This window comes from Sorex fumeus, unplaced genomic scaffold (genome assembly GCF_029834395.1).
Source record: "Sorex fumeus unplaced genomic scaffold, SorFum_2.1 ptg000028l, whole genome shotgun sequence".
In the NCBI taxonomy this organism is placed as follows: Eukaryota; Metazoa; Chordata; class Mammalia; order Eulipotyphla; family Soricidae; genus Sorex; species Sorex fumeus.
Window position 1 is genome coordinate 4362948 of NW_026606085.1, and position 22286 is coordinate 4385233.

The 22286-nt window shown below is 55.0% G+C and overlaps 2 protein-coding genes across 3 annotated transcripts; one reads left to right on the forward strand and one right to left on the reverse strand.

Annotated features, from left to right (window-relative positions):
• Window positions 1-5499: 5499 nt before the first annotated feature.
• TMEM256 (transmembrane protein 256) lies at window positions 5500-6745 on the reverse strand. The gene is made up of 4 exons (XM_056114908.1): window positions 6460-6745; window positions 6133-6164; window positions 5839-5919; window positions 5500-5736 (listed from the first exon to the last, which is right to left on the reverse strand). Exons 1-4 carry the CDS (start codon window positions 6542-6544, stop codon window positions 5593-5595), a joined length of 342 nt encoding a protein of 113 aa, XP_055970883.1. The 5' UTR covers window positions 6545-6745; the 3' UTR covers window positions 5500-5592.
• A 471-nt stretch (window positions 6746-7216) lies between these two features.
• On the forward strand, window positions 7217-22280 carry NLGN2 (neuroligin 2). Of its 2 annotated transcripts, XM_056114873.1 has the most exons (8): window positions 7218-8020; window positions 10428-11126; window positions 14604-14654; window positions 16676-16825; window positions 17009-17194; window positions 17315-17507; window positions 18012-18608; window positions 19431-22280. In XM_056114873.1, the coding sequence occupies exons 2-8, from the start codon at window positions 10673-10675 to the stop codon at window positions 20302-20304; spliced, it is 2505 nt and encodes an 834-aa protein (XP_055970848.1). In that variant the 5' UTR covers window positions 7218-8020; window positions 10428-10672; the 3' UTR covers window positions 20305-22280. The 2 variants fall into 2 exon arrangements, with proteins under 2 accessions (XP_055970849.1, XP_055970848.1); XM_056114874.1 differs by lacking the exon at window positions 14604-14654 and having other exon boundaries at window positions 7217-8020.
• Window positions 22281-22286: the final 6 nt, after the last annotated feature.

Sequence of the window (22286 nt, forward strand, 5' to 3'; positions counted from 1 at the left end):
GGTACTTTCATATTAACCTTCCTTTATTTGTAAGTCACTCAGCAGGTGTGGGGGACGCTTCTGGCAATATTCAGCCTGGTGTCCCCTTAACCCAGAAGTGCTGGGAATAATTCCAGCTGTGCCCAAGGAACCACACAGTGCCAGTGTCAGGAATTGAACTTGAGGCCTCCATGTGCCAGGCATGAGCTCCAGCCCTTTGAACTATCTTCCTAATCTCTCTATATCTTTTTGTTGTTGTTGTTTTTTGGGTCACACCTTGTAATTCACAGGGGTTACTCCTGGTTTTGCACACAGGAATTACTGTTGGCAGTGCTCGGGGGACCATATAGGATGCTGGGGATTGAACCTGGGTCGGCCGCGTGCAAGGCCCTACCCACTGTACTATCGCTCCAGCCCCCTAATCTCTCATTTTAACCTCTTTTTTGGGGAAGGGTCGCACACCTGGAAGTGCTCAGGGCTTATTCCTGACTGTGCTCGGGGATCACTCCTGGAAGGGCCAGGAGGACCACATGAGGTGCCAAGGATCTTATCTGGGTTGGTCACATGGAAGGCAAGGGCCCACCTGGCTATACTATTGCTCCAGTCCTCACTCTACCCTTTTGGTGACTGAGTGTTGCAGTGCAAACAAATTCTGAGTGCCTTGGTTTAGCACCGTCTACGTGTCTACAAGCCCTGTACATGTTTACTCCTGTTCCAGAGATTTTGAACTACTCCTTTTGGTCCGTTTTGCCATATTCTTTGTGCCTTAAATGCACTTTCCCCCCACTTTGAGCAGGGATAGGTGCTTTTTCAGCAGCTTCAGTGGTACTTCCTCAGTGAGGTCTTCCCAACTAAAGCAGCTGCTCCTAGCCTTAGCTCCACCCACACCATTGCTGCCTGTTCTTTCTCCCTCAGGTACAAAGCACAACTCACAATGATGTATTTGTGTTTCTTTTTTTTTTCTCCTTTGGTTTTTAGACCATTTGGTTGTATTCAGGATCTCCTGGTGGGGCTTGGAGATCATATGTGGTGCCAGGGATTGAAACCAGGGAACAAGGCAAGCACCTCAAACCCCTCTACTATCTCTCCAGCCTTATATTTTCCTTCCTTCCTTCCTTCCTTCCTTCCTTTCTTCCTTCCTTCCTTCCTTCCATTTTTTTTGGTCATACCCAGCAATGTTTGAAGTACTGCTAGATCTGTACTCAGGAATTACTTCTGGTAATGCTTGAGGGACCATATGGGATGCCAGGAACTGAACCCAGGTTGGCTGCATACAAGGCAAGCACCCTGCCCACTGTATTATCACTCTGGCCCCCAGCCTTATCTTTGTTTTTTTTGGGGGGGTCACACCCGGTGATGCACTGGGGTTATTCCTGGCTCTGCACTCAGGAATTATCCCTGGCGGTGCTCAGGGGACCACATGGGATGCTGGGAATTGAACCCAAGTTGGGCGAGTGCAAGGCAAATGCCCTAACCACTGTGCTATTGCTCTAGCCCCACCTTATCTTTTCTTAACGGGACTCACTGAGCATTTAAAATTATATACTGGAGTGGAGAGATAGCACAGCGGGTAGGGCGTTTGCCTTGCACGTGGCCGACCTGAGTTCGATTCCAGCATCCCATATGGTCCCTTGAGCACCTCCCCGAGTAACTCCTGAGTGCAGAGCCAGGAGTAACCCCTGTGCATCACCGGGTGTGACCCAAAAAGCAAAAAAAAAAAAAAAAATTAAATTATATACTGTTTTATTTGTTTTGGGGTCACACCCAGCTTGCTCCTGGCTCTGTGCTCAGGATCACTCCCGGTGGTGCTCAGGGTGCATGTACAAAGTAAGTGTACAAGATCGATCATGTACAAGGTAAGTGCCTAACACACTATATACTATCTCTCCAGCCCTTTATTTATGTGCTCTTCTCCTATACTACATCCATTGCTGTTGCTGATGCTATTATGATCACTGCTGGGCACACACATGCCTGACTGTGATGTTCACCATGGACCGTCCATCCTGGCACTGACACTCTTATAGAAACATGACTAGTTTGTGTAAGAAGTCAGAAATAACTTGCAGTGTTCTTCATCATAAACAATAGAGCTGCCAGGCTCAAATAGTAGCACTGTAGTGAGGGAAATGGTTTAAAGGGCTGGAGTGCATGATTTATATACCAAAGCCCTGCATATGATATGTGGCAACACATATCATATGCAGCACTGCCGGATATAAGCCAAATAAAACAATACAAAACAATGTAGGAGATTTGACAGAATTGCACTGGACACATATGGAACACCAGGGATTTGGACTTGTGGCCATACAAATGCAAGGCAGGTATTCTAAGTCACCGTACTGTTCTTCCAGGCCTGTGCTTCATTGTTTTAGGGCCTGATCAACTACTAGATGGGAAACTGCACAAGGAAAGAATGGTGTTCTAATCGTGGTTAATTTCCTTATGTGTGTTTGACATGTGATAAAGATTGTTCTGGGGCCACACCCAGTGTTGCTCAGAGCTTACTCCAGGCTCTGCTCTCAATCACTCCTGGAGGGGTTCAGTAGAACATATGTGGTAGTAGGGATCGAACCCCAGGTTAGCCACATTGCAAGGCTAGTGCCCTACCTGCTGTAATATCTTTCTTGCCCAATAGTAAAGATTTAATAAAGGTCAGAAAAGATAGCAGGAAGATCAGGAATACATGCTTTGCATGGAAGAGGCCCGATGTGGATCCCCAGCACCACAAGGTCTTTCCAAGTACTAATAGGAGAACCCCAGAGCAATGAGCACTGCTGGTACCATGCTCTAACCAACTGAGCTAACCGGCCCCATGAGGACTGCTGGTTGTGGCTTCCCAGAAAAACCTGAATGAGCAGCGGTAAGTGCTGCCTCTAAACGTCTATTTTTATCTCTAGGTGCTAAATCAGACTTCCTTGTCACCTTTTCTCACTTTCTTTCTCGGGGGAGTGGGTGGAAAGTGTCTCCCACGCAGTGTTCAAGAGGCCAAACTCAGGGGTCCCGCCTAGCAGTTCTCAACCAACTAGGCCTTCAGTTCGATGCAGGAGTCCAAGCTACTCCAGTGGCGCTCAGGGCCTCCAGGACTGCGTTCAGCAATACTCGGGGGATAATGTGGTGCTGGAGATCAAATCAGGGTCAGTCTTAAGCAAGGCAAGCATCTTAAATCCTGGACTAGCTGACCACCATTTCCCACTTTCTAGTTAAATCAGATATTCAGCCCACACTGACAAGTCCTGTGACCCTACAACCCTCCTTACCTCCACTGTCTTTTTTTGTTCATTGTGCTCCCTTCATACAACAGTTCTTTTTATTTCCCCTTTTCCTGCATGGTTGTGATGATGAGGGGTCAACCCCTTAAGCTGTGGTGCTGTCTGTTGTGGCACCAAGATTGTATTCAGCAGGTGGGGCAGTGCCAAGGATCAAAACCCAGGCTCAAACTTAAGGCTTCATGTCTGTCTGGCAAGTGCTCTTCAACTGAGCTATCTCTAGCCCCCACAAAAGTTCTTTAAAAGATTATTTCAGGGGCTGGAGCAATAGCACAGCAGGTAGGGCGTTTGCTTTGCATGCGGCCGACCCGGGTTCAATTCCTAGCATCCCATATCATCCCCTGAGCACTGCCAGGGGTAATTCCTGAGTGCAGAGCCAGGAGTAACCCCTGTGCATTGCAGGGTGTGACGCAAAAAACAAAAAAACAAACAAACAAAAAAACATTATTTCAAGCACAAATACTGTAGCATTTTTTTTTTTCTTTTTGGTTTTTGGGCCACAGCCAATTCACTCAAGGGATCAGATGTGGTACCTGGGATTGAATGGGGGCAAACACCCTACCCGCTATATTAGCACTCTGGCCCACTGTAGTATTTTTTCTAATCTCCAACACATGATTTTCACCCCCTGCTTTGAATTCCAATGTTTCGTGACTAATGGCATTCCTCCTATTCTGTATTGTTTTAGCCCTGACTTCTAGAGAGGTTTTTAATAAATTTGTGGAACAAGGATGAAAACAACTATTCTAGGGTAATCTTCAACAATTATTTATTTTTTGGTCTTAGTGATACCACAGAGGGTAGGGCGATTGCCTTGCACGTGGCTGAGCTGGGTTCCATTCATGTCTGTCTCTCTTCGAGAGCCTGACAACCTACTGAGAGTATCCCCCCCCGCAGCAAAGCCTGGCAAGCTCCCCATGACCTATTCCATATGCCAAAAACAGTAACAATGTCTCAATGGAGATGTTACTGGTGCCTGGTCGAGCAATGGGAGGACAGTGCTACAGGGATACACCAATTTGCTTAGGTGTTACTCCTGCTGGATGCTCAGTGGCTGTGCTATGCCGGGGTTCTGGGATTGAACCCGGGGCACTCAGATACATCCCAGCAGCCCTTTCAACTCTTTTCCAGACCCTAGTTTTTAAGTCTAATGAGCATTAAAAACTCAGAACCTTTGCTTTGGTTTGGGGCCCATACCGGGCTATGCTCGAGGCTTACTCCTGGCTCTGTGCTCAGGGATCACTCTTGGCAGTGCTCAGAGGACCATTTGGGGTGATGGGGATCAAACCCTGGTCGGTGTGCAAGGCAAACAGCTCTATCTGCTGTACTTAATCACTCTGGCTCTGAGAAACACAAGACAATTTTTAAGAGAGCACAGATTTTCAGGCTTGCTGGAGATGTTCACTCCTCATTATGTTCCTGGAGGTGCTCAGAGGACCATATACAGTGGTGATCAAACTAGGGTTGGCAAGGCCTTAACCCTTTTTTTAAAAAAACTTAGTTTTTTTAAAGTTTTTTAAAATTAAGTTACTGTGACAGATCCTTACAAAGCTGTTTGTATTAGGTTTCAGTCATACAGTGTCCTAACACCCATCCACCAGTGAACATTTCCCAACACCAGTGTCCCCAGTTTTCCACCTATCAGTCCCCCACCCCCAAGCCTGCCTGTATGGTGGGCGCTTTTCTTTTCTGTCTTTCCCCCCTGCCTTTTGGGCATTGTGGTTTGCAATACAGATACTGAAAGGTCATTAGGAATATCCCTTTACCTCCTTTTAGCACTCAGTTCTTGCCCAACGTGATCATTTCCAGCTATTATCATACTGGTTCCTTCTCTGCCTACCCTCTGATCAATGGTTGGAATCAACCACAAGTGTGTGGGGAGCGGAGGGTAGGCCTTAACCCTTTAACCCCTGTAATCCAGCCCCTAAATTGTTCTTTTAACCATGCAGTGCTGGGGTGAAACCCCTATATACAGAAAAAAAAATTCCACTGAACTATCTTTCAGCTCTCCCCTCCCCACACCACTAAAAAGTAGACTTAGCCACATAGTACTAAGGGGGTGATATAATGTGGGGGTGTGTCTGAGATAAAACTCACACATCCTATCACTTGAACCTCTCCTAGGCCTCCAAAAAGTTAACGTGATGTGAAGGCAATCCCCAGGCCCAAGGCTGACTGATTCAGTCCTAGTAAGGGAGGGAGTTCAGAAGTTGACAATCCCTATCCTTCCTCCAGGAGGTTAGATAAATAAAGACTGCAGTGTTTTTATTTTGCCTTTCACTTTTAATCTCCTCCAGTTCCAGTTCTCAAAAAATTACCCAGAAGTAAAAAACAAGAAAGTTCAAAATGCCAAGGCAAGCCAGCCCAAGATTAGCAGGCTCCCCCCCACAGGGGCCAAAGTCTGGATGGTAGGATTTCCAGTCAGACCGTAGTAGTAGAAACTGGCACAGAATAAAGTGGTTCCAGAGGCTAGTAGTAATCCGGCCTAAAGGAAATAGAAGGCAAAATTACAAGGTAAGTAAGAACGGGGAAGGCTTAAAAGGGGTTGGTAGGGCTTCATCAAATTTAGGCAAAGAGGGAAGGTTACCCAGAGGGGTTTTCTGCAATTGGGTACCCCTAACAGGGCCAGACTGTGTAAGAAGTGGTATTGGTTGGCCTTGACAAACAGCTGTAAGAAAAAAAGAGAGAGAGAGAGAGACTTCCTAAGCACCGCAGGAAACTGGATCTTGAGTTCTAATGCCACATGTAAGTTCCACTCTGCCCCTCTCAGGCACCCCGATACACGTCAGGCAGTGTCAGCAGCTCCGAAGAACCGCAACCCTTCCCCTTGACACTGTAAAGATCCTGAAGTCGCTTGGAAGCCCCAGAGCAGTTACTTCACCTCCTTTCCGTAGGCATCTGGGAACTGGGCGCCTGTAGAAAGAAAAGGTAAAAATTACCAATTTTCACAGGAATTTCACCGCCCCTATTCCTGGGGTGACCCAAGGGGGCGCTACTGAAAAAGGGAGCCCCAGGGAATTTTCTGATCGACTGAAATAAGCCTCAAGCAGCTTGAGAAGCCACTGGGCTAGGGTGAGGAATTTACAAAGGGCTGGGTCTTTGCGGACTGTCCGGTCGATAGCAGGCCGGGCACTTCCCAGATTCCACCCCTAAGCCAGACCCCAGAGGTCGCCCCCGGCACAATCCTAGGTCTGTCCTCCGTCCCCACCGTGCGCCCCGTAGGCGGCCAAGCCTACGGCCCCGGCTCCGGACACAGCGCCCAGGCGGCGGAAGGCAGTCCCCAGAGAGGCCATCGCCGTAGGTGGTCACGCGCAGTTCAGACACCGCCCAGGCTATCTTGGGAAGTCGGCCAATCACGACCTCCAATGCAAATAAGCTCCACAGGTGCCCAATCGGGGCCGTGCTCATTCCAGCGTTCAGCCCTCATCGTGCATTTGCGCCTTTGTAAAACCTCCGACGAGTGGTGAAGACGTCTGGCGGGCGGAGAACCCGGGGCCAATGAGGAGCGGAGGAAGGAGGCAGTGGCGGAGCGGGAGGCGGGGCCGTGGGTTGCGTCACGGATTGGCCCACTTTCTAAGCCGATCGCTTCTTAACGCCCCCTCCTAGCTCCGACCAGTTTCCGAAGAACCGGGTCCCCACGTTTAGGCCCGCCCCTTTCCCCACAGTCTCCTCCTTTTCAGGTTTAAACCGAACCCACTCCCCAAAAGAGGCGGCTCCCACCGCCAAGCTCCACCCACGGCCGAGAAACACCGCCCGCAGCTCGACGGCTCCTCCTCCTTCACATGATGCCTCGCCCCCTACAGTTCAGTCCTCTCGGCCCCTCACCCCCATCCCACCTCGGGAGCCGGGAAGGTGGGAGACCGTGGGGGAGGACTCCACCCTGTCCCGACCTGCCTGGTCCGCCCGTCTGCCCCCTCTGGCTCCCCTTCCCCGTCTCTAGCCCCCCACACTCCGGAGGGCGGGCGGGCTGACTGGTGGGAGCGAGGGGTGTGCGCTGCTCTCTCGGCAGGGGGCGGGGGAGGCGGCCGCGCGGTGACGCGCGGGGCTGCTGCGGCTGCTCCGCCGGCGGATCATCACTCTCGGGCTGGGATGGACGCGAGGCGGGCGGGCCCTGGCGCGCGGTTCCTGGAGTCCGGGCCTCCGGGCTGCTGAGCTACCCCCGAAGCCGCCTCCTGCAGCCACTTTCTTTCCTAGAGCCCTTCCGACCCCAGCCCCGGGGCTCCAGACCCGGCTCCCGCCCTCCTGAGTCCCCGGACCTTCCCCTCCCGCCGCCCTCGGGATCGACTAGATCCCTCCCCCTCCCCGAGGATTCCGGCTGGATCCCTGCCCCTGCACCGCGGGTCCTGCGTGCCCAGGCTCCAGGCCCCTGGAGATTGCCGTGAACTCCTCCTCCCGCACCCGATCCCTTAGGATCCTCCGCCTGTAACGCCTTCTGATCCCTCGGAGCCGGCCCTCGGAGCCAGTGGATCTCAATTCCGTTCTGTCCCGTTTCCCCCTCCTCTCTCCACCGTCCCCACTGCGGGGATCCCTGTTCTGGGGCTCCTCCTGACCCCATCCGCTACCTCTCCTTCGCCCGGGGATCGACTGGATCCCGGCCCCGCCCCCCGGGGTTGGGGCGATCCCCCCTCCCCCGCCGGGTGAGGCGCTGCGGGCGGGGGCTGCGCCTGCGGGACCGCGGGGGCTCAGAGGCCGCCGCCCCCCTCCCTGAGCCAACCCGCCCCCTACTCGGAGCCCTGGATGGAGGCACCACGGCCCCGGGGCTGAGCCAGGTAGGAGCTAAGCCGGGTAGGGTGGAGGGGCTGCGTGGCGGTCCGCTGGGGTCTCCCTCTCCCCGTTGCTCTCCTAGTTTCCCCCAGCCTGCTCCGTCTGCGTGTCTCCGCCTAGGGATGCTCTTGCCGTGTCTCTGCGTCTCGGTCTCTTTGTCTCTGCTTCTCTCCAGCCCATGAATGATCCTTTGAATGGGCCTACAGACCCCGTGTGTTCCCATCTCCCCCTCCCCCTCCTCCCCTTCCCGGCCAAGCCATTTTCCCCACTGCAGGAAGGGGGGGGCGCCTGCGGCCAGAGCCCCCGTCCCTCAACTCTCCCTGACTAGGGGAATCAGGGCTGGACAGCAATGGAGAGAGCAGAGCAGAGGGATAGGGAGAAGAACCGGGGAGCAAGATGTGGCAGACAGACATGAGGAGAGCGGGGAGAGAAAATGGGGGAGACAGGGAGAGAGAAGAGCGGGAGGGAAGGAAGGAGGGAGGAGGAAGGGGGTTGAGGGAGAAATTTGGGGACGGGTTCTGAAGAGATGAGAACACCAAGGAGAGATCTGGAAGAAAGACGGAAGGGACCGAGGTGGAAGACTGAAGGCTAGACTGGAGCAGGCTGGAAGAGGCCAGGCTCTGAGGGAGTGTAAGAGGAGCGAGATGGAGGGGGAAGGCTCCAGTGGGAGTGAAGAAGAGAGAAGATGACTAGGAGGAGGCCAGGAGCCAGAGTACCTCACAGGCAGGGCTGGGGGCTGACAGAGGCAGACCATGTTAGTGGGAGGAGGAGGCTGACACCCTGGAGGCAGAGCCCAGCCTGGCATGGGCAGAGCAAGATCCTGAGGGAGCCAGTCCCAAACCCTCTGAGGTGATGGGGGAACAGGAGCTCAGGAGGACCTGAAGAGAGGGAGGGCATGACTGGGTGTGTGTGTAAGGACTCCTGTGTCCTCAGCTCTGGAATAAATTGACACCTGCAGAGAGCCACCGGGAGGGCTGGCGCCTGGCTCTGAAAACCCCGCGTCAGCAAACAGCTCTGGCTGCTGGGGGCGGGGGTGGGGGGGGAACAGGACAAGTGGGGGCTTGCTGAAATGACCTGGGTGTCTGCTGCTTTGGGTCTGTCTCTTCCCTTGTCCTGCCCCTGCTGCCCTCAGCACCCAGCATCCAAGCAAAACTGTGGAAGGGCTGGCAAGGGGAAGGGGAGGGGACTCAGGGTGAGAAGAAAGCCAGGGTTTGCCCCCGGACATGGGTCCAGATGCCTGGCACAGAATAGGAGGTGCCTGGAGTCCATGGCTGTTTCAGAGTGTGGGAAGGGGCAGTCATCAGTGGGTGCATCTGATGCCCCTCAAATCTACCTCAGCATCCCTTCTCCCCAGCCAGAAGTCTGGTCACTAGAACTAGACTGACTGGCCTGCAGTGTGTAATTTGTGGGTCTGTTGGGGGGGTCTCTTTACTCCCGGTCTCTCATTCCCTTCAACATATATACTTGTTCCTCCTTGCTAATGTTAGGGAAAACTCTAGCCTTCTGATCTATGCTTCTGCTCTACCCTCTCTTGCCCTAAATGGACCTCATAACCAAGAGAGCCCCTTACCCTCTTTTCTCGAGACACCCCCTTCCAGGGTTAAAGCTGCAGCCCGTTACCGAGGTAACATTGCGGGCAGCATCCCGTCGCCCGGCAACCGACTGCAGGATCATGCATATGTCCCCCGGATTTGCCCCTCCAATATCCCCTCCCTACTTTAGACACTGTCTCAAGGCACCTTAACTTCTGAGGGGAGAAATTAAGTGAGCGTGGGGGAAAAAGATCCCCTAAGCTTCACAAACCCTTAGGGTACAGGAGGTTGAAGGGCGGAAAAGATGCTGGGTTTGTTCAGTCCCAAATGAAAAAGACCAAGTCTGGCCTGGGTTGAAGGTTCAGTGGCATGAAATTACAGCTCAGGAGTAATTAACGCGTATAAACAAATCTACCACTTCCTGCTAATTAATGAGCTGGTATTTTTATTTTCTCTTCCTTGACTATCTCATCCCTCCCAGGGAGGTGGGAACTGGGACTCCTGAGTCCCTGGAAAGGATAAAGCAGATGGAAGGGAGCATGTTTGGGGGTTGCGGGGGGTTGACTGCTTCCACTCTGGTTCTGCCCTTAACTTTTACTACATCTTCACCCCACCCTCAGCCTCAGCCTCATCCTTTTTCCTCTGGGTTCCTGCTGAGGCGGGGAGATTGCTAGGGTGGAGGAAGGTGCCAAAGGGTCCTGTGGGTGGAAGAAAGGGATAATTTGATCTGAATTCCAAGTCACTAACCGCTTGTCTCTTCTGTTTTCCCATTCCTTTCTGTCTGCCCCATCCTCCAATTTCCCTTCCCTTTCCTCACCTCTCTGTATTTTTCTGCCCGTCTGTCTGTCTTGTCTGTCTCTTGCACACCCGGGCCCCACAGGTCGGGTCGACCTTCACCTTCTCCCACTCCCTTCCCTTTCCCTACCCCTCGTCCCCTCCATGGAGAGGAACAGACCACTGCTCCGCCCGGTCTAACCCAGGTCCCTCCCCGCCCTCCCTCCTCCCTCCGTGCCCCGCCCCCTCCTCCCACCTGGGGCGAGGGGGGCCTCCCTCCCTCTCCCCCCCCTTCTCTCTCTCTCCGAGGGGGGGGGGTCCCGGGGAGGGAGGGGGGGTCCCCGGATCAGCATGTGGCTCCTGGCGCTGTGTCTCATGGGGCTGGTGGGGGCTCAGCGGGGAGGAGGGGGTCCCGGCAGTGCCGGCGCCCCCCCGGGCGGCCCGAACCCGGGCCTCGGGGAGGAGCGCTTCCCGGTGGTGAGCACGGCCTACGGGCGCGTGCGCGGCGTGCGGCGCGAGCTCAACAACGAGATCCTGGGCCCGGTCGTGCAGTTCTTGGGCGTGCCCTACGCCACGCCGCCCCTGGGCGCCCGCCGCTTCCAGCCGCCCGAGGCCCCCGCCTCGTGGCCCGGCGTGCGCAACGCCACCACCCTGCCGCCCGCCTGCCCGCAGAACCTGCACGGGGCGCTGCCCGCCATCATGCTGCCCGTGTGGTTCACCGACAACTTGGAGGCGGCCGCCACCTACGTGCAGAACCAAAGCGAGGACTGCCTGTACCTCAACCTCTACGTGCCCACCGAGGACGGTAAGGGCGTGGGCACCAGGCCGGGTACCCGTGGACGCGGCCCACTACGCCCAGATACACTCCCGAGCACCGGTGGGGCCCCGTGGCTGGGAGTTGGGCAGTGAGGTGGTGCAGCCCCGCCGTGGGTGCTTCAAGGCGCCTGCCAGGCGTGCCCACAGACATTCCTTGTGCCCACAGAGAACTCTTCTGGCAGTAAAAGCAGCAGGTAGCAGGCACACTGAGTGGCCCCTGGGAGCAATGTGGTGGGCTCCATCCACAGCCCGCCCTTACCCCCACTCCAGCTCTGTCCCTGCTCGCGCCCCAGGCCTGTGCTTATCGCTGGCCAAGGACCCACATTCACCACAGCTACACCTCAGGGACAACACAGACTCTCTTTGCCCCAGCCCAGGATGCACAAACTTCCTTCTGTCGTCATATGCAGGCCCCCCTCCCCTCACCCGCACCTGAAGCCTCCTCTCCAGGGGCCCCTCCGTTCACCGTTCGTAGCACAGCTCCTGCTTCCCTGGGATCCTGAGCCCGTCAGTGAACCTTCTGGGTCACTGTAGTTGGCTCACAGACCCCAGCGTGCTCCTCCTGGTCAGTCTCTGCTGCCAACCTTCTGCTCACCAGGATTAATCAGAACACTCCACCTAACTACAGGTAGGAAACCAGCCAAACTCTAGCACCCAACGGCACTATAGCCTTTTGACTTACCCCTCCAAACACTTCTTCAGAAGCCAGCCACTCCTGCAATATCCCCCCACAGGCCACTTTCCAACACAGAGCCAGGTCTTCTGTAGATACACTCTACACCCCTTGTGCCCCCATGTCATGTGGTCAGTCCTCTAACAGAAAAAAATCTCAGCTATTCAACACTCAGGTCATGTACCCAACTAAAAGGATATAGTGACCATGTGTTCTGATACCCCACATACCACAACTTCCGGTACCTTTATATAGCATATGTCCTACATGTCTCTAAAATTTTATATCGTATCACCCACATATCCGTATTCTCCAATATCCCTGGTATAGATCCGCTAGAACACTAATAACATAGAATGTAGGCTGGAGAGATTGTGCAGTGGGTAGGGGGCTCGCCTGGCATGTGGCCTACGTGGGTTCTATTCCCAGAACTACATACAATTTCTCTGGTCCCATCAGAAATGATCCCTGAGTGCAGAGCCCAGAGTAAGTTGTGGGCACTACGAGGTATGGCCACAAGCCCCTTCCTCCAAAACTGTATATACACCTCAGTCCCAGTGCCTGAACTGTGTTCAGCAAGACTATCCCTGCCCCAACACCCTGATATTTGCCATAATTTATTCTTGTAAATAACTTTCTTTCTGTCCCCCCCCCCCCCCCCCAGCATCTAATCCGGGCTTCACATATGGCAGGACTCTGCCCCTTAGCTGTATTCTCAGCTCCACCCTCAACACTTCTCAAACGCTTTTGCTTTCCCTAAGATCTGCTTAGAGATCATCTGTACATCCCTCAGGTATATCCCTTTAGACACGTGTCACACAAGTAGCAATCCTCCACTCCACTTACAGATCTTGTACTCTAGTTCCTCCATCACTGCACTCAGAATCTTTTCATGCCTATCACAGAATAACTCTGCACCCACTCATGTCCCTTTCCACACATTCTGTTACAGACCAGCCACTTCAGCAGTGTACCCTAACACCCTTACTACCACTCCCATTGGTAAGCTGTGCCTCCCAGAAATCCCACACACCATGCACAGAAGCATCATCTACTCTAATCCCACCCAGCTTCCAAGTACCCTAACAGACTACTTGCCCCCTCACAGCCCACGGGTCCTTTCCTTGGAAGCCCCTCTGCCCAAGAACCATCTCTTCCACATCCCCTGCCTTTCTATGAGCCATCCGCTACTGTGCCCTCTTGCCGTGACTCAGAGAACCCAGTTCTTCCACATAGACTATTCACCTCAGTGTGCTCCTCAGTGGGCTTTCTCATCCACTCCCAAAACATCTACTGAACATTTTCTCACCAGAGGACAGCCCACCCCACTACTTCCAAATAAACTGTCTACCTCACCCCCATACCACCCTTAGTTATACCTTCACTTGCTGTGGATGTGATGCCCAGGGCCAGCCTGGCACAGTTAAGTGATCTCACTGAATCTTCACAGCAGCTCTGGGTGGGAGAGGTTGGCTCCAGCACACAACAGACATATCTACACTTCATAGTCTCATGTGTCCCCATGGCCTGCCGAGTATCCCTGTTCCCTTCCCGCCATAATGAGCAAGCTCCAGTGCAGTAGGTCTCCATGGGGCCCTCATTGCCAGTGTGGAGAATGGGCCTTCCTGGTCCATCCTTCCCCAGGCTGGTCTCCAGAGCGGTTGAGGAGAAACCAATCAGCCTGGAGATACCTCCTCAGGTTTCCAAGCTCTCCTGTGATCAGTCCCCAATGTGAATGAAGCCTCTAATCCAACTTGGGGCCCAGTGGTGGGTGGGGAGGGGGGTATTATCCCTGAAAGTGGGGACACCTTGTGCCTCCTAATACCTCCTTAGATGTCAAAATGACTCAGGCCACTGTGTTCCCTCTTCCTTGTTTGTGGACTGAAACCACAATAGGGGAGGGGACTTCGCGGGCTTTCAGAAGAGTTGGGGGGATGCTGGTACCCCTGGTGGGAAGTTGACCATTTGTGGGGGTGGAGGGGGGGGGAGGAAAGCAGTCCTGGGTAAGGGGGGGTGGTGAGGCAGGGGCGGGTGCAGAGGAAAGAGGTGGAGTGGAGGGCAAGACCTGATGACCCCTTTCCCTGCTTTGACCCACATTGGGGAGCCGGGATGAGAAGCCAGCCTATGACTGTGGTAAACCGGAAGTGCAGGTGGGGTGAGAGGCCGGGGAGGCAGCTAGACAACCCGGGCAGACCTACCTCCAGCCCTCCAGCGAGGAGCTGAGTGCTTGCAGGAGCTGGGAGAGGAGCTGGGAGTGGGGCTGTTTCCTGAGCCCCTTCCTACCCTCTGCCCTCCAGATTTGTCCAGATGGAAGCAGAGTCCTAGCCCTTCCACCCTAGAGCCTGGGGGAGCAGGCAGGTGCTTGGTCCTGGAGACTCAGCTGGCTTGGGGCTCCCAGCAGTCTCCCCACTCCCACCCACCCCCACCTCTAACACTGTTTCATTTCCAGCAATTAGCAAACACTTGGACAACCAAATCCTTTCCAGCCCAGTCAATATGTCTTAAGACAGGCCTCAGCCCACTCAGGCACCCCACCCCCCCAAATCAGCCTTTTCTTTGGGGCATGACTTTTTCCGGGGAGGGGAACAAAATTGGGTTGTAGAAACGTTTTTCTCTTTTCTTGGTTTCTTTTTCTTGCAAACGATTTTGCTTTTTTTGGCTTATTTTTTCTGCCCCCCCTCACCCTCCCCTTTTCTGCTCTCTCTCCTCCCCTCCCCATCCACTACCTCCCCTGACCCCCGTCTATCCCCACAAAATTGTCCTTTTTTCTCTGTTTTGTGTTCCCGGTCTTAGGTCCGCTCACAAAAAAACGTGACGAGGCGACGCTCAATCCGCCAGACACAGGTAGATTTTAAAACCCCGCTGCTGCATGTGGTTGCTGAAAGAGGACGCCCCTAACTAAGCCCCCAGCCCGTCAGGCCCCTCAGTCACTCCCCCCAACTAAAAATGAAAAAGAAAAGAAAAGAAAAAATTTTAATAATTGGAAAAAAGAATTATGAAAACTTCAAACAAAATTTGAACAATGTTGGACCCACTAGAAAATCGGCAAGAAAAGCCAAACATGGCGAAAATAAAGTGGAAAAAAAAAAAGAAAGAAATTGGATTGTCAAAAACCAAAAGAATTGGATAAAATGTTTAGGGCCTGAATGAAATTTGGACTATTTTGAACCATGAAATGTAACATTTGAAAAAAGCAATTTTAATTTGGAGCAAAACAACATTTGAAAAAAAATTCAGTTGGCAAATTGACTACACAATTGAAACATCCGAAGTCTGCTGCAATTTCCAAAAGCCTGTGAGACATAGAAAAGGCAAGCATTTGAAGCAAATTAAGGAATTTGGAAATTTTTGAAAAGAGGGCCCAATATCTTGAAGTTTTATCTCAAAACTTTGGGAAAAAAATATGCAAAGATTTTTTTCTTTTTTTCTTTTTTTCCAAAACTGGATCTTCTTTTTTTTTTTTTCTTTTTTCTTTTTTTTTTCTTTTCTTGTTGACTCTGCCCCGAGAGCTTCTTGCTTTTTGGTTGTTGTTTTTTCTTTCTTCTTTCTTGATCCTGTTTTTTTTGTTGTTGGTTTTGAATTCTTGTTGTCCCTGGCCCCCTTCCGGCTCCTTCCCTTTCTGACTTCCCCTCCCTGCCCCTTTCCCCACCCCACTGGGAATGGAGGTTCTGGGTGGGGAGGACGTGAGAACCGAGGACTTTCAGAACAGGGCCTGAAAGGGAAGGAAATGTTGGAAGAAGAACAAGATTTAGGGAGGATATGGGTACCGCTGGTGAGGGAGCTCCCGGTGAAAGGCAAGCGAGAGTGAAGACTGGAGGCTAGCAGTGTCTTAGTGCCTTCTGTGATGTAGCAGGAGGAAAGTTCCAGCAGGACAAGAGGCAAGCAGAAGCCCAGCGGTTGAGGCCAGATCCTGCCTGCCTGCTTGCCGAGTACCCCAGCGAGGAAAGTAGTGTTAAAGAGAGAGGAGGGCCTGTGGGCCAGAGGTGACCCCAGCCCTGGCACTGTAGCTGAATCATGAAGGGGCTGCAAGAGGGAACTTAGAGTCTTGGGGGCTCCGGAAAGCCCTCTCTGACTCTCAGTCTCTTCTGGAATTAAGCACCTCACCCCTTAATCCAGCCTATAAGCGACACATGTGTCAGTGATTATGGGGTTCTTTGGAAACATGGCCAGAGACGGGTCCACGGCAAAATCCAGAGCTCCAGCCAGTTTGAGGGAGGTCTGAGACTAGGAAACTGCACCCTGACTTCATCCTGCAGGTTCTTTCCCACCCTGCCTCCTCCTGACACCGTAATTAGGCTGGGGGTTGCCATGGTAACTGGGGAGGTGACCTAGAAAGGAATTAGGACGGGGAGAAGACCAAGCCAAAGCCCCCAGGGACCCTAGGGCCTGGCACCCCCTCAGCCACAGGACAGGCTCCTACATGGAGGTGAAACCCAGGGCTGAGGAGATGTCAGGACCTTCCCAGCATCTCTCGCTTGAGTTCCAGACTTGGGGACTCACCCTTCCTGTGAGCAGAAAGGACATTCATTATGTGTATGGGAAGGGGTAAATCTGGCAGATGCTCTGGGGAGCGCCCCCCACCTCCCTCCTCTTTTGGGTTCATGGAAGTTCTCCTGGGCTTTTGGAGAAGTTCTGTGGGGCAGACTGGCAGGAAGTGCGGAGGGACCTGCTGCCAGGACTAGCTGGGGAGGGAGGGAGGGGAATCCGGTCTTGCCCCCCCAGGGATGGGAGTGACATGTGCCCTGAGCTCCTGTCTGGTCCTCATCAGGCCTAGGAGCTGGGCGCTGCTGCTTCTGGACTGACTGTGCCCTTGTCCTCCACCCCCCCCCCCACCCGGCCCACTTGCCCACTCCCTCCCCACGCAGATATCCGGGACTCTGGGAAGAAGCCCGTGATGCTATTTCTGCACGGCGGCTCCTACATGGAGGGCACTGGAAACATGTTCGATGGCTCCGTCCTGGCTGCCTATGGCAACGTCATTGTAGCCACGCTCAACTACCGGCTTGGGGTGCTCGGTGAGGGTGGACAGCCAACTCGAAGGGCTGGAGTCTGGGGGGGTTGACAGGGGTGGGGCTGGCGGGAGGGTGCCTCTAAACCCAGAAAGAGTAGAATGTCTTCTCATTTAGACTGAGATGCTCCACGAGGGGCACAGACACTATGACACCCCCAGGGAACTCCCTTTCTTCCTCTACCCCCAGGTTTTCTCAGCACTGGGGACCAGGCTGCAAAAGGCAACTATGGGCTCCTGGATCAGATTCAGGCCCTGCGCTGGCTCAGTGAAAACATTGCCCACTTTGGGGGCGATCCGGAGCGCATCACCATCTTTGGGTCTGGGGCAGGGGCCTCCTGTGTCAACCTTCTGATCCTCTCCCACCATTCAGAAGGTACCAGCTACCTCCTTGACCTGCCTTCCCTTCTCCTTGCTCACTCCCCCTTACCCGACCACTCCTTTGTTCTTTGGGCTGATCGATACAGCCCAGCCTGAAGCCTGCGTGTCCCACTAGGGCTGTTCCAGAAGGCCATCGCCCAGAGTGGCACTGCTATCTCCAGCTGGTCTGTCAACTACCAGCCGCTCAAATACACGCGGCTACTGGCAGCCAAGGTGGGCTGTGACCGAGAGGACAGTGCTGAAGCTGTGGAGTGTCTACGCAGGAAGCCTTCCCGGGAGCTGGTGGACCAGGACGTGCAACCTGCCCGGTATGGGGGTGGGAGAGGACCAGGTCCAGGCTATCACTGTTGATTGCAAAGAGATTGAGGTCAAGGGGTACCTGCCTGCTTTCCATCTGGCAAGGAAGCCTGTGCTTTAAGCTCCTATGGGGGCCACACTTTCTCTTCCCATGGCTATAAAGGTAGTGTAGCAGGTAGGGAACTTGCTTTATAATGCACCTGGTCCGGGTATGATTCTCAGAACTGCATATGGCTCCTTAAGCATCCCTGAGCGCAGAGCCAGGAGTAAGCCCTGGGCACAGCAGGGTATGACCCAACCCCCTTCCACCCCCCCCCCCCAAAGGAAGCCGCCTTCTCTAAGTAAAGGTTCCTAAACAGAGAAAGTGTGGGCAAAGCACCCTGAGTTGCCTTAGGAGGGACTTGGTACGAGGTCTAGGGGAGAGGTCTTGCCAAGCCCAGGGAGAGCCCGGGTTGTGGGCTCTGAGCTGAGGGGGCCCACGAGCAGGTGATAAGATCCTGACCCCTTCTCCCCAGCTACCACATTGCCTTCGGGCCCGTGGTGGACGGTGACGTCGTCCCCGATGACCCTGAGATCCTCATGCAGCAGGGAGAATTCCTCAACTATGACATGCTCATCGGGGTCAACCAAGGAGAGGGCCTGAAGTTCGTGGAGGACTCTGCAGAGAGTGAGGACGGCGTGTCTGCCAGCGCCTTTGACTTCACTGTCTCCAACTTCGTGGACAACCTGTATGGCTACCCAGAAGGCAAAGATGTGCTGCGTGAGACCATCAAGTTTATGTACACAGACTGGGCTGACCGTGACAATGGTGAGATGCGGCGCAAGACCCTGCTGGCACTCTTCACTGACCACCAGTGGGTAGCACCGGCTGTGGCCACCGCCAAGCTGCACGCCGACTACCAGTCCCCTGTCTATTTTTACACCTTCTACCACCACTGCCAGGCTGAGGGCAGGCCCGAGTGGGCAGACGCAGCGCACGGGGATGAACTGCCCTATGTCTTTGGTGTGCCCATGGTCGGTGCCACCGACCTCTTCCCCTGCAACTTCTCCAAGAATGATGTCATGCTCAGCGCTGTGGTCATGACCTACTGGACCAACTTCGCCAAGACTGGGTGAGGGCCAGAGGGACCGGGTGGGATGCCCTGCAGACAGACGCGTGCACCCCCTTTCCTCACTCGCACTCAGCCCTCCTTCCACCACTCAGGTTCTCTGCCTTGTCTCAGACGCCTGCCGGCCACCCCTCCATGCCAGGCACTGGGGGGCTTGCTGCAGACATGGCAGCTGACAGACCAGAGCTCTGTTCTTCGGGGGGTGGGCTCCCTCGCTGCTGGCCCTGCCTCCATGTCCGTCTCCTTTCTGCTGTCAGTGCCTTCTCTCGCTACCCAGCTCTGTCTCTCGGAATGCCCCTGGCCAGCAGAATCTAGAAGGGGCGTGTCCATTGTCAGGGCTGCGGTTGCTCTCTCACCCATCCGTTGCTCCTCTCCTTCCCTCTCTTCGGTTTCCTTTCTGTTGTAGCTCTCATTCCCCTGTCTCTCCTGTTATCGTGTCTGGGGGATGGGGATGTGACACACCTAGCAGTGCTCAGGTTTTCCCCTGCCTCTGCACTCAGGGACCACTTCCGGCGGGCCTCGGGCAACCATATGGAATGCCCGGATCGAACCCCGCTCTTCCTGCTGAACCCCTACCTGCCGCGCTATGTCTCCAGCCTCTCGCCTGTGCATTTGTTTCCTGTTCCCTTGTGATTTCATCCTGACTCTCGCTGGCTGTCTCTCATCTCATCTGTCTCTGGCAGTTCCGCTGTCTCTTGGTATCCGCTGGGACTGTCTCTCTTCTCTGACTCCCTGGCTCCCTGACTCTCATTCTTCCTACTCCCCCCCGCCCCTCCCCCAGCCCCGCTGGAGCCTCGCCCTCACTCCTCCTTTCCCTGCCCACAGCGATCCCAACCAGCCGGTGCCCCAGGACACCAAGTTCATCCACACCAAGCCCAACCGCTTTGAGGAGGTGGTGTGGAGCAAGTTCAACAGCAAGGAGAAGCAGTACCTGCACATTGGTTTGAAGCCACGCGTGCGGGACAACTACCGTGCCAACAAGGTGGCCTTCTGGCTGGAGCTCGTGCCCCACCTGCACAACCTGCACACGGAGCTCTTCACCACCACCACGCGCCTGCCCCCCTACACCACCCGCTGGCCACCTCGCCCGCCCCCGGGCGCCCCGGGCACCCGCCGGCCCCCGCTGCCTGCCACCCTGCCGCCCGAGCCTGAGCCCGAGCCGGGCCCCCGGGCTTATGACCGCTTCCCCGGGGACTCCCGAGACTACTCCACGGAGCTCAGCGTCACTGTGGCCGTGGGCGCCTCCCTCCTCTTCCTCAACATCCTCGCCTTTGCCGCCCTCTACTACAAGAGGGACCGGAGGCAGGAGCTGCGATGCCGGCGACTCAGCCCCCCGGGGGGCTCAGGCTCTGGCGTGCCCGGAGCGGGCCCCCTGCTCCCCGCTGCAGGCCGAGAGCTGCCACCGGAGGAGGAGCTGGTATCGCTGCAGCTGAAGCGGGGTGGTGGCGTGGGGGCGGACCCTGCCGAGGCCCTGCGCCCTGCCTGTCCACCCGACTACACCCTGGCCCTGCGCCGGGCACCAGACGATGTGCCTCTCTTGGCCCCGGGGGCCCTGACCCTGCTGCCCAGTGGCCTGGGGCCACCACCGCCCCCTCCACCCCCTTCCCTCCATCCCTTTGGGCCCTTTCCCCCTCCTCCCCCCACCGCTACCAGCCACAACAACACCCTACCCCACCCCCACTCCACCACTCGGGTATAGGGGGCAGCTTGGGGAGGCCCGCCTCCCCGGCCCTCCAGCCCTCCCGGCAGGAAGTACCCCTTGGAAGGCAGGGAGGACTATTTGGCAAGAGGCTTTTCTCATGGAGTTGTCACATGTCAAGGAGCCTTAGGTGGACACGGGGTTCCTCACCGGGATGTGTGTCTCCCATGCAGGGAGGCCCTTTCTCTTCTCTGGACCTGGGCCTTTGAACAACCGGGGATGCTTCTCCCACACTGGGACACCAGTCTTGGGTATATGGAAACTCGCAAGTGTTGCCCCCCCGGAGGTGTGCTTTCTCACCAGGGGGTGCGTTTTCCCATGTGCAGGGCGAGGTTTTTTTTGCCCCCCTGGACACATGTTGGCCCCCTCAAGAAATTTCTGTGGGGATTTGTACCCCACAATCCTATTCCCTTCCCTCTTCTCTCACCTCTCTCCTCTCCCCACCCCTGGAGACCCCAGAAGTGGTGTGTGTGTGTACACACAGTGACCCTGGGCCACCAGACAGCATAGGGTTGTGCCTGGGAAGTGGCAAGGAAATCAGCCCGCTCCCTGCCCCCACAGCCCCGCTGCCCCCACCCCAGCAAAGCATGTTTACCCCCCCCCCCCATGGCACAAGTCCAAGGAAACAAAGTTTTCCAGAGAGACAGATTTCCTGCTGCAGGGAGGGAGAAGATCTGAGCATCCCTGTAGTGCCTGGGAATCGTCTACCCGTGGGTCCAGGGCGCACTTCTCTGAGTGGAAACATGGTTTTGCATGTGGATGTGTGTTTTCCCATGCAGATGACCCCTTTCTCTCCAGCACTTCCCGGTGTCCCTTACCCCCCGTCCCCACCTCGCGCCCAGCACTTAATTTCTTCCTCACACAGGATGAGGGAGCACACTTGAAGCTGAGGGGGAATGTACAAACCCTGAGGGGAGGGCACGTGGCACCTGCCCTCCACAGAGGCCATGCATGTTTGACCAAAGCCCTCACTGGGGTCTGAGGACAGCCTTCCCCTCAGTCCTCGGACCACCACTCATATGTGCCAAACTGGGTAGGTTTGAGGGTGGAAGAATCCCCAAATGTGCCAAGGATTCCCCCAATTCCAGGCCAGGGCGTCTAAACGAGGGGGCAGGCGGGGAGGGAGTTGGCAGCTAAAGGGGTCCCACCTGCGTCTCATGTCGCACTTCTCTCTTCCTCAGTTCTCCATTAGGCCCTCTTCCTCTGAAGCTTTTGCGTCCTGGTGTCAGACCAGCTTCTCTCCTCCCCCTTCTGGGGCCATCCCCTTCTCGGACCAGCCCTCAGTCACCAGGGCTGAAGGGAAGGAGGGTGAAGGAAGGCAGGGCAGGGGTGAAGGGTTTCACAGGACAGGTGGACCCAGTGAGGTCACTGTGCTGAGGAACAGATGTCGCGGGGTATGGACTCGGGAGAGACCCTCAGGGAGAACAGGGAGCAATGAGGCGATGCCCAGCTGGGACCGAGCAGGAAGTGCTGGAGCCTCTGGGGGACTGTATGCTATCAGAGAGGTGTGTGAGGGGCACCAGTGGGGAAGGAGAGAGCCCTACTGGCATTTGGGTGGGTTTGTGCCAAACTTGAATTGGGAGTGAGGTGCTTCCACTGACACCTACATCCAGAATTCCCAGCCTTGGCTCCCCAGAACGTTGCTTCCTGGTTTTCCCTTCTCCTACCCCACCCATGGAAACATAGTTTGTCTCTGACCCTCCCCGCTGCCTGGTCTAGCTCCTCTCCAAACAGCCATGCCCTTTAAATGCTAGGGATCTGGGCCCTGAACCCTGTTAGACAGATGCCCCCTAAAAATGGGGCATGGAGGGGATTAGGGGACCCCATGATTCAGCCACGGACTCCAATGCCCAGTCCTCACCAGAACAATTCCCTGACCATCCTGTGTCCCCACCCCAATCCTTCACAGCTCTGTACACATTTTTAAACCTGGCAAAAGATGAAGAGAATATTGTAAATATAAAAGTTTAACTGTTGCTTGT

What these genes read in the sequence shown, in the direction of transcription:
- TMEM256 (XM_056114908.1), bottom strand. Translation starts at nt 6,544, where the DNA reads ATGGCCTCTCTGGGGACTGCCTTCCGCCGCCTGGGCGCTGTGTCCGGA. An exon ending in GGCCGCCTACGGGGCGCACG is followed by an intron (nt 6,165 to 6,459) that starts GTGGGGACGGAG and finishes TTCTTTCTACAG; the next exon opens with GCGCCCAGTTCCCAGATGCC. An exon ending in ATTGCAGAAAACCCCTCTGG is followed by an intron (nt 5,737 to 5,838) that starts GTAACCTTCCCT and finishes TATTTCCTTTAG; the next exon opens with GCCGGATTACTACTAGCCTC.
- NLGN2 (XM_056114873.1), top strand. Translation starts at nt 10,673, where the DNA reads ATGTGGCTCCTGGCGCTGTGTCTCATGGGGCTGGTGGGGGCTCAGCGG. An exon ending in CTACCGGCTTGGGGTGCTCG is followed by an intron (nt 16,826 to 17,008) that starts GTGAGGGTGGAC and finishes CTCTACCCCCAG; the next exon opens with GTTTTCTCAGCACTGGGGAC. An exon ending in CAGGACGTGCAACCTGCCCG is followed by an intron (nt 17,508 to 18,011) that starts GTATGGGGGTGG and finishes CCTTCTCCCCAG; the next exon opens with CTACCACATTGCCTTCGGGC.